Raw genomic sequence first — 12,113 nt, forward strand, 5'->3', positions numbered from 1 at the left:
TTCGGTGTGTTATGCCACGAGTATCGCTTGCAGGGCAAACTTCAAACTATTTTTCCGTGCAGCTTTTAATATCTGTCATCTACCAATGCTTTACGTCCACGTATTTGCCATCATGGCAATATGAATTATAATTCATTTGCTTTCTTCTGTGGTTTTCGTCCACCTTTGAACTTATGGTGTAGCGTGTATCTCCTTTAATTTAACTTACATTTATTTAGGGAATATAAAAATATTTTTAGGGTTTAGTTGAGGGATTAAATATTGATTTTATTTATTCATATATTATTATTTATGTATTCCAATTTATCGCATTAGTATAGGTAAATATAATTTTTGCATTATTAATTATTTATAAAGTGATAATAATGTGCTACCTAATTTATATCGAGTTATTTGCTTTAGTTGATATCTCATAACCACATTGATTTAATTATATTAATTTGCTAAAACATAGTTTACCTTGGATAAATATTTATTTTATTATTATTGTTCAAATATCTTCTTTTATTCACCTAATGATCATCTATCTATTATATATATTAGATTTTGTTTATAGGGTGGGATATTCAATTTGACTTGGGCATCTATTATATTGGAGATGATTGAGCAACATGTCAACATACTTAATGTCATGTATTGTTGAGTTTTTCTTAACTGCATTATATTGTAACCCACATCCAACTTCAATACTCATTTTGGAACTATCTTTGCTTCATCATTTTTATCATTCAGCATGCTTTTTTGAAAATTTATAATGTGATCCTTTTTTGATGGTTATGTCATTATGGAATTTATTTACATAAAAGTTGTCGTTCTCATCCTCTTGGATTTTTGGATTTAACTTTGATCATTTATGGTTTTGAACTTAAATATCTTGAATATGGTCACTTGAAACTAGGATGTTTTAATCATTGTACTAATTGGATTTCTTCAACATTAATATCATCCTTGACCATGTGGGACTAGAATTCTTCCTCCTATAAAATGAAATAATCCACATAAGAATCAAACTAAAATATTTTAATATTTTTTTCTCTCTAGAAAATTCTCCCTCTTCAAAAAATATCATCTCTCTAACATTCTCATGCATCATTATTTGGTTTTTCAAGCTCTTTGAAAAAGCATCTCTCTCTAGAATGATGTTCATTCTCTTCAAAAACATGTATCTTTCTCTCTCTCTTCATAACTCCACACCTTCCATATCTTATGCTTTAAATCTACTCTCTATCACTTTTTCTTTTGTTTTCCAGGAATTCACAATGGAGCATATGAACCAGCCACATACCCACACTAAAACCCAATGCCTAAACCCATCCATGATCCAACCCATTAGCTATATTTCTCCTTTTTGCTAAAACAAAAAGCATTAACCTAGAAGCGAAAGTTGAAATATAATAGTGTGCTTGTTATTGAGTAAAACAAGATTATAAAGAAGAATAAGACACTCAATCAATTTCAAATTGTTTTTTATTCAAAATAGTAGGTCTTTCATAAAATCTTAGTATAATTAAGATTTTTAATTAACAATGAGAAAATTATAAAATTTATTTCTATAAAAGATAAAAAAGACATCCCCTATTTCTTATATGTATTCTTCTTCCGAATCATTTTTTGTTTCCTCGAAAACAAAGTTAGGGCATGCATATCACCATAAATATGTGGTCTTTGAACAAAAATATAAATTTAAAACTTCTAACGGTTAGCTTAACGATTGTCACAACAATTTTATTCCATTTTATGTTGTATATTATAAATGATGTAGCTGAAATCTGTGAAATGAAACAATAGATCAATGAAGGCGTTTGAAAGAGAGAAAACGTTTATAATTTATTTTTCTTTGTTTAATTGAATTCCAACAGGCCTGTTTGATACGAATGTACCTAAACAGACGATTGAGAAAGAAATTGTCAAGTGCATAAACCTTGCCAAGGATGGGGTGCATGCTGTTCTTTTTGTGCTTTCTCTTAAAAATCGATTTACTGACGAAGAAGCCGAGGCTATGGATAACATGGAAATGCTGTTTGGACCATCAATCGTTAACTATATGGTCATTGTCTTTACTGGTGGCGACCAGCTCGAAAACGAATGTACAACATTGGAAGACTACATGGAAGACTTCCCAACAAACCTCAAGGTTAGATTTTATTATGGTAAAATGCCCTAAATTTTATGATAATTATTCTCTAGAATGTTTGGAGTGAACAACGTCCATTCCATGATCTGCATGTCCAATTTTTACACTTTTTATTTATTCTACAATATTAGTAGGACCAAATATTTCATGTATATTGTGTATCTGCATATTTAACATTCAATGTTGAAATTATGGATCACGTTTATTTTGAAATCAGATGTGAGTTTGAAAAATAATCTGGTATTGAGACAAAACACTTCAATTATATTACTTCAAATATTTAAATATCAAATGTTAAATATGAAGTGAATTAGAAATACAAGACTGGAAATTATGAAAACCACAAATATTCTTCTTCAATCTTCAAAACCATATGAGCAGAGTTTGAAGTTTATATAAAATAGTTCAAACTAACATTCTTTATGATATAGAATAAAGAATGAAAAAATAATAACAAATTTAAAGTTGCATTATTTATGAAGAAATATCTTTGACAAATAAAATTTAAAAAATTCATATTATATTTCGATCTTCTTTGCTAATTCACCATGAGCTAGGGTTTTATTCAGTTTGAATATATCTAGCGTAGGCTAAACCATAACTTGGTGAACCATCTTCTTGGTAACCTAGACAGGTTGCTCGAGATAGAAAGACATGTTGTGAACTCTTCTCAAAACAAATTTGATCTAGTTCAATTTAAAATCCTTTGACATGTATAGGGCATTTATTAAACCTTTGATCTTTAGATGTCTATGATCTGGCTTCAGTACTCCATTATAAGTTAGGTTATTGTATGCTTCATTCATCTCAAATGTGCCCAACTCTTGAATAGTGCAGTGGTAAAATGACCTAATATTGTTAATCAAAAGTACCACTTGTGGTAAAGCTAAATGTGCTCTTATTGAATCCATTTTCTTGGGAATTACTAGCGAAGCTTGAACTTGGGTGCCTCGCAAACCGCATTCTTTACTTACATTTGTAAACTCTTCTTTACCTTTGAGCTGGATCTGGATGCCATCATACTACACGAAAGTTGAAATACGTAACAACTAAAACGTTCATTGAAACCTCACTCTTCAATACTAATTCTCCTATAGTTTTCTTGGGGCTCAACATCTCTCTCAAAATTGAATGCAAGGTAAATATAAAACCCTCCATTTCTCCTTTTATTGAAAAAAATTCAAAATTTAGGGTCTCTTAAATACAGCGTATAGTGGTAGGCGGAGTATCTTTGCGAATTCATTCAAGCTTGGCATGAAATAATCCTTTCACAACTCAAGTTCTGACACATCTTTGCTTGGTGATAACAATAAAATTGGTTACGACTAAATTTTAATTTGGTTAAAATATAATTATTTGTTACATGACCTTATGCTTCTTACTATGTTGATTTTGATTGCTCTTTTTTTCACATCTGGATTTGATGAAAGATTTTCTTGTTTTATTAGTTCCCTTCATCTCCATAAATGCTTAGTTAGATGTTGATGTTTCACCCAAATCATTAGATTGGATGATGATAACTTCTTGCCTTGGGCTTTCCTCTAATTTCCTTACTCATTTCTAATTCCTTTAAGTTCAAGTTTCTTCAATCATTGACTTTCTTTTATTTTATTCACCATTATTTTTTGTATCTCTATTCATGCATGTTCTTGCCGAGTGACCTATCTTTTCACATACATAGCATCATATATTGGTTTTTTATTTGATGTGAGTTTCTACACAATTTATGCCAACATGCCCATATTCTCCACAATAATGACATATTCCCAACATATTATAGTACCAAATAATAAATTCTCTTTTTCTAGTTCCATTGTGCTAAATGGTTGGATTTAGTTTACACTCCAAGGATTTGTGGCCTTGGTTATGACATGTGGAACAATTTCCTTCAAACTTTGATTTGGTTCTGCATTCATTTTCCTTGTGACCATATTTGTTGTGATTGTAACATTGAGCTTTGAACTTGGGTTGCATAGCATTTATCAAACACACTTTTGATGTATGATATATTTTTCCACAAGTTCTGCATGTTGGTCTTTTGTTTTTTTGTGCTCCTTGATGATTCTCCTTGATTAGTATACCCTTAGCTAGTAGTTCCTTTTAGTCTATTCAATTCAGTTCATATAATTTATTCACATTTTCTTGTGATCTCAATCTTCTCTCAATTTCTTCTATTTGATTGGTAATTCCTTGATTTTCATCATCTCATTCATCTATCATGCTTGCTTGATTTTGAGATAACTACTGAACTTCATTGATATTTTTTCCTCTAACCTTGTAGAAAATAGTCTTCTATATTTATATGTCATTTCTTTATAATTTTTATTTTTCTTTTACTCCATGAATTGACATAGCTTAACTAGGTGACTTTTTTGTTGTCTTTTCAATTTTCTCACTTCTTGTAGAGTGCCATTCTTCATCAATAGATCTTCTATCACCACTTCTGCTTCCTTTGAAATTCTTTCTTTGTATAGACCTCATACTACTTCTTCCATGTAGAGATTATCATTGATCTATATAGCTAGTTCTTTTATTCTTTTTAGAGAGTAAGTTATTCCTTGAGTTTCTTCACTTTTTCTATAGCCATATATAGATCCAATTTTTCATTGTCAATATATTTATCTAACTTGTAAACTTCCATTTCCTTAGATCTTTACTATCTAGCTATTACGCTTTTGATAAGAGAACCTTTTTTTGATACCAATTGTTGGAAATGTAATGACAAGAAAGTGATTGAGAGGGAGTAGGGTGGGGGTAGGGGGGTGAATTAGTAACCAATTAAAGTTTTTTCCCTAAGATTACTTCGGCTTTACATATTTTGATTATGTAATATACTTCCATGCATGAGCATAAAGCAATAAAGAAATCAAAACCATAACACTTTGAAACAAGATATGATAACCCAAAAACCCTCCAAGTGAAAGGTAAAACTAGGATGGGGATGACACCAACAATGCTTCACTACTACATTAATAAAGTTGGCCTATTAGGGGTTACAACTGATCAATTTTGATGATCTACATTGTTAGGAGTATGAAGGAATGTTATGCCTAACTTGTAAAAGGATTTTACAATATAATGGAGTATCTTTTTCTATTAAGATACTAAAGAAAATACTATTAGGTCCACCTAGTAAAAGGATCTGATTGATGCACCAGTTAGGATGAATCAATAATAAGATCCTTTTATTACAAATTTATTCATTGATGTAGATAATTTGAATAAAATGATCATGTGACTATGATGCATGAGTCTCTGCTCTGCTTTTTATACTGCCTTGTAACTTTATTAGATATTCTTCTCCATATTCACTTCTTGTCTCCAAAATAATTGTGTATCTTCTATTATTATGTAGTACACACTCTAGAGAAATGAATTTTTCTTCCTTATATACCCTTCAAGCAACAACTCTATGTTAAGTGGGCTTCCACAATAGAAATTGTTATAAAAATCAAATAAACCTTTAAGTCAACTCAAGTATTGATGCTCAGGAAATATAATGCATTTGATATTCTACCAACACATAGGCAATGTAATGAGTTTTGGTGAAGCTTAAACTTGGTTGGTGTTGAATACTCTTATAGAAATGAGAAACTTGGGTTATTTGGCAAGCTTAGTTAACATAGAGAGCTTAGTTAACTATGTGAGATTAGTTCACACATCATACTTGTTTCCCGGTGATAATACTCAACAATTAGGTTTATACTATGAGATTTTCTAACATAGTATACCTTCATCTACTTGGGCTACCCTAAAATATATTGGTTGGTGGAAAGCTTGGTTTTAGTATTAAATTACCTTCTTTGATAGCTTAAATGGTTTCTCACTAATTGATAATATGTCTTACCATAGGGTCAACAAAAATATGACAACCTTCACAGAGAAATGGAAGGGGGTTACTTTGAGCTAGAAATGATTATTCCAAGCATCTAACCATTATGGAAGAAGAATACTCATAATATCTAACCCTTGTAGGAGAAAAATTTTAGATGGGAAGAAAAACTAATGATTTCATTGCTAAAAGCTTTCAGCTATAACAAAATGATATTATATATATGGAATTTACTCTTGAATGATTATAAATATAGCAATGACAACAAAGCATGTAGATTCAACAACAAAGTTTTAAAGACTAAGAAAAAATAGATGATTTTAAATGAGATATAAAAGCTAAAAAATAATAGATACATTTCCTCCATCAATTATAACATAGAAAGCATGAAAAAATGTAGCATATATAAGAGGACATTATGACATCATACAAGATAATTCATTAAAGGTTGAGTAATGATGATAATTTTAGAGGGAAAATGATGTCTAATCAGTGCCTTGTAAACAAACCTTGTAATATGGATCCAATATTTTTGAAAAAAAAGCCTTAGACATGAATGGATTAATAAATATGATGAATGGTTTTATGAAAGGGTGCAAAGAAAATTTAGAAGTTACAATTTTTACTTATTTTTTAAGCTATGGTCAAGAGTATACATACTTTTCAAAATTATGAACCATTCACATACAAAAGGCTTAATGCACATGACATCAAGAAACAAAAAAGTGACTATAATAATCTTTCATTATACTAGTAGTTTGAAGGACAAGAGTTTTAAGGTTACATAAAATATGTGATTATAATTACAATTATTAAAGAAAGTTATAAATAATAAAGAACCTAGATAAAGGAAACTACACAAAATGGATAATTTTCCATTTTAAAGGAAGCCCTTTTAGATTAGGGTCATATGATTCATAAAAGTCTAATGAAGAGTTGTTGAATTCTTTAACCATTTTAAATAATAAATATTCTATTATAAAAGCTATGATAACATAATATTATAGAATAATGTGAGAAAAGATTTTAAATATTATGCAAGATATAAAGGTGTTGAAATAGAGAAAAAGTGTAATGTTGAATGAAATGCATTGCAATCTAGATACATTTTTTTAAAGAGAGTTAAAATTATTTTTATATATTGGAGTTAGTGTTAAGGGTGTTTCTTCTTAACATACTATTTAACCAAGATACCAACAAGGAACCATATCTAGATATATAGAGTTTATCTTCAAAATGAAGGACAAACCTTAGTGTATTTCTCAAATAGTTCACATCGTATAAACTCAAAAATAATTAAGAAAAGATCCCTTCAATGGGGTTCATGATCAAGCACAACATAATGAATTTAAAAGATAAAATAGTTTTGGCCAAAAAAACTAATTGAATAGATGTAAAATACTAAAATTTGAACCTTCCAAAAGCCATAGTAAGGCTATAACTTGCAATGACTTGGAGTTTTTTTAAGTTATTTCAGAAAAATCCACATTTATAATCACAATATATAAAGTAAAATTCTAGTATTTCATAGATTGAATATAGAAAAATAGAAATAAATTCCTTATATTTTTAGCTTGAATGTTGATGGTATTCCATTGGGGGAGTATCCTAAGCATTGGAGATTCTATTAGCATGACTGACATGTTGCATTCATGACTATGTTCGTCATTGATATCAACGTAGTATTGTTTCTATAAAGAATTGCAGAGTAGAAAATAAACAAAAAGGTCATAGAGATTGTGTATTGATCATGAGGTCAAGCATGGTTGACAATATGTTCTATATTATCTCCTGATGAAGTGGACAAGTGCATGTACAAAAAATCAATTATATGCAAGAGTTATTATATAGTTATAGAGGATAGTGTGCAGACAGAGTAACTAAGAAGTGGTTTTTCATGTTTGGATTATATCTCTAAAAAAGGATAGAATCATGATGATTGAAGTTAGATAGTGACAATAGAAATCCTAATGATGATATCAACAAGTGTGTGAGGTCATAGGTTGCACATGTGAGAACTTGTATTCACTGTGAGTCAACTCTAATTTGTAATTGTGAAAAGATGTCATGTCTTGTAATATTTTAATGAGGTCTTATTATAATTAATTGACAAATTATACTCAATAAAAACTCAATGAATTATTTTGAGGAAATGGTATAAAGGAAGGTTATTTTCCTTATGATGAAGTACTTTCGTGTGCAAATTGTACAACTACTATGTGATGTTTGTGAATGCATGTGAGTGATCCAAGAGACTATTGGATGCAAGTTCAATGAAGATTTTGTATCGAGATCTGAATATTTTTGGCATTGGTAAGCGGAAAGGATGGGAGTTGAAGTTAGTTAATTATATTATTTTATGAGGAATCATACAAAGATTAGCTGGATAGTGATTTTAGTGATCCTTCAGTTTGAAGTTGTTTAGGCAGTGGGTCCATCTACAATATACAACTTTTAATTTATGTCAACATAGTATTGTTTTTGTAAAGAATGTCATACTAATAGAAAAATAATGAGGGTGTACAGATTGTGTATTGATGATAAAGTGAAGTGTAGTTGAGGACATGTTCTGCATTGTATCATGATAAAGTGGAAAAATATGCATATATAATGTACAAGACATGCAAGAGTTATTAAAGAGTTACTGAGGATAGTGTATGGATAGAGTACCTAAGAAGTGGTTTTTGATGTTTGGATTATATATCTAAAAAGGGATAGAATAATGATAATCAAAGTTAGAGATTGATAGTAGAAACTACGATGATGATGTCAACAAGTTTTCAAGGTAAGAGGTTGCACATGTGAGAAGTTGTATTTACTGATGTGTTGATAGTGAATTGTAATTATGAAAAGATGACATATTTTTTAACATCTTAATGAGGTCATATTATAATTAATTGAGAACGCCTCAAGGCCAACTCAATGAATTATTTGTAGGACATGGTATAAAAGAATGTTATTTATCTTATGATGAAGTAGTTTTGTAAGAGAATTGTACACATATTATCTGAAGTTCTAAATGCATGTGAGTAATATATGAGATTATTGGATGCAAGTTTGAACATATGGTATTGAGATATGAAGTGGTTTGGCCTAGTCATGAGGAAAGAAAGGGAGTTGTAGTTATTTCATTCTATTATTCTACTATAAGGAATCATACAAAGATAAGTTAGGCAATGAGTTTAGTGAAATTTCCCTTGAAGTTGTTTAGATATTATGTATGTCTTCCTTCTACAACTCTTAATAGGGTTGGGCCAACTCCTAACAATAAGTGCAAATATCCTAACAAGGAATAATATGTATTAAATTTATTTCATTGTCTCCTAATAGAGTCCATCCTCTTATATGTAACTTTTATATTAGTGTACATCATTTTGTGGGTACCATTCCCACATGTGTTTTCCCTTTGATCAAGGGTTTTCTTAGTAAACATATCTAGTGTTATTATGTATGTATACCTTCTAAAAGTTTCTGGTTCTATTGTTCAGATGGTTAAAAATTAATAAGGTTGATAAATGTTTTAATACTTGTATAATTGATTCATCTCCCCTCTCAGTTACCTTGGTGGACTTTAATTTCTAACAATTGGTATAAGAGCATCAAGTCCTTAAAGTAAAAGCTTAACAACTTAACAATATAAATGGAATAAATTATAAATTTTGATGGAATGAATTTTGGAAATTAGAAAGAGGAAGAAGAGAATAAAGATAAAGATATGAAAACTTTTACCTATTAGACACGCAAAGAATTTAATCATTTTTCATCCATGTGTCTCAAGTGACTAAGGAAGACTAGAAAAGATTATCCCTTTTATAATGATGAGGAATTTTATGGAAAAATATAAAGAATTTTGAATGATAGTGATGATGAAGATGTTGTATTTGGATTGATTGAGAAAGAGGAAGTAATAGAAGAGATAGCTTCAATAACTATTATTTATGATTATAGTTCTAATGAAGAGCATAATCCATAGACTAATCAAAATAATGTTGAGGTATTTTGTGGGAGCAAAATATATTTGTAGAATGAGATTGAAATTATGGGAAGTAGAGAATAACCAATATATAAAGCTATCGAAGTAATAGTTGAGAGAATAAGGCCTACACTAAATAGGAATTTGACAAAGAATCATCCTGCTAGTCAGACTATTGGAAGAAAAGTGTAAAGAGTCAAGAAAAAAAATAGAGTACATGAATAATTGTGTCCTATTTCTTACATTTAGCCATAGATTACAAATGTAACACGTAAGGATAATAATAGGATTCATTAAATTTTAGATGAAATAGATTAGATTGTGAATAATTAGACATGGGAATGAGATCCTATACCTAAAGATCAGAATGTTATAAGAACTAAATGGAGTTTAGAAATGAAATGAGTGAAGAAGGTGATTTTGTGAGAAATAAAGAAAGATTGGTATGCAAACATAATTCATAGCAAGAAGGTATAGACTATGAAGATGCATTTTCCCTTCTTACTAGACTTGAAGTAGTATGAATATTCTAGGCTTATGCAACAAGTAAGAAGTTCAAAGTGTTTTATATGGATGTAAGTCAGCATTTTTTAATGGAGAACTTGAAGAAGAAGTCTACGTTTAGCATCCTAATGGATTTCTTTTGATAGAAGAAAATGATATGATATGTAGACTGATGAAAGTATCGTATGGTTTAAAGTAACCACCTAGAGCCTAATATGTGAGATTGTACAAGTATTTGGAAAATTTGAGATGTTATAATGGTATGACATGTAGTAATTTGTATTTGAAATAAATTGATAATGGATTGTTCATTATTGTCATATTTGAGGATGACATAATCTTTCTAGGTAACAATGAAGTAAGTGATGAATTTGCTAATGAAATGAAGAATGAATTTGATGTGAGTATCATTGTTGAGATGAAATATTTCTTAAGTCTATAGATTATACAAAATAGTGATAGAATTTCCATGACATGAAGTATGTATTTGAAATACTTGTTGAAAAGATTTGGGTTGGAAAGTTAAAGGCATGTTGGAACACCTATGATAACTAGTCACAAGTTTTCTCGAAAAGATGAGATACCTATGGTTGATCAAAAGAAGTACAGATTATTGACTTTGAGAGGTGTGCAATATCCAACTCACATGATGCTAGATATAGAAAAATAAGTTTGTATAGTAGAAATATTTCAAGAATATCCTAGAGAAGAACATTATGTAATAGTAAAGAGAATATTTAGATATTTAGAGGGTACACCATATTTTTTTACTATGGTGTAATCAACCAAGTGACTTTACTTTGTGTGCATATACTAATGTGGATTGGATAGGAAGTATGGATGATAGCAAAGTTACATGTGGTGGAGCATTTTTTCTTGGAGGAAAATTGGCTTCTTGGCTAAGCAAGAAACAAGATTGTATCTCAGAGTAAAATAGAAGAGGATTTTTTAGAAGTAGTCAATAATTGTAATAAAATTATGTGAATGAAATAGATGTTTAAGGATATTTGGATAGATCCTTTAGATCTTGTTATCATACATTGTGATAACACAAGTACAATAAGTGTTTCTAGGAATCCTATGTTAAATTCTAAGACTAGGCATATGTCCATTAAGGATTGTATTTCGAGAGAGAAAGTTGTAGAGTGAATACAAAAGAGAAGATTTCATATATTTTTATGAAAGATTTTCCTAAGGATGCATTTGAGTATTTGTGAGGTTTTCTTGGGTTATGCCCCTACCTTCTTCTAAGTGGATGATGTAGAGAGTGCATCACTCTAGTGGTACAAAGCACTATTATGTATTTGAACTGAATGTTGATGCTTCCTATATGGGAGTGTATTCATGATGAAAATAGTCATTAACTACTCTTTTTAGGTATTATATTATCGTGTCTTTTGAAACTTTAATTGGTTGAAGACTTTGAGAAGGTGATTGACATTATGAAGCCTTTTTCATTGATGTGAATGGAGGAGAATGATACATGAAAAATATCTTTTAGTACTATGTGGGAGATATATATCAATGTGGGGGAGAAGTGTTCAAGGTTAGATTGGGGAGAAGTGTGAACAACTAATGACAATACACATGTAGGAAAGTGGAAGCACATATGGAGAGTTGTTCTTGTGAGTTTCAGATTTGACTGATGAAAATGATTTGAAAAGAGAGAG

At 29.9% G+C, this 12,113-nt stretch overlaps 1 protein-coding gene across 1 annotated transcript in view; it reads left to right on the forward strand.

Moving 5' to 3' along the window:
• Positions 1-12,113, forward strand: part of LOC149568694 (immune-associated nucleotide-binding protein 1-like) — a 165,435-nt gene that overhangs the window by 137,304 nt on the left and 16,018 nt on the right. The window contains exon 3 of the mRNA XM_089821583.1: positions 1,860-2,134. Coding sequence (XP_089677709.1) covers positions 1,860-2,134 — 275 coding nt within the window. The remainder of the gene's footprint in view (positions 1-1,859; positions 2,135-12,113) is intronic.

The sequence above is a fragment of the Cupressus sempervirens genome, chromosome 3, assembly GCF_028749045.1.
Source record: "Cupressus sempervirens isolate cs-2001-9-10 chromosome 3, ASM2874904v1, whole genome shotgun sequence".
NCBI lineage: Eukaryota > Viridiplantae > Streptophyta > Pinopsida > Cupressales > Cupressaceae > Cupressus > Cupressus sempervirens.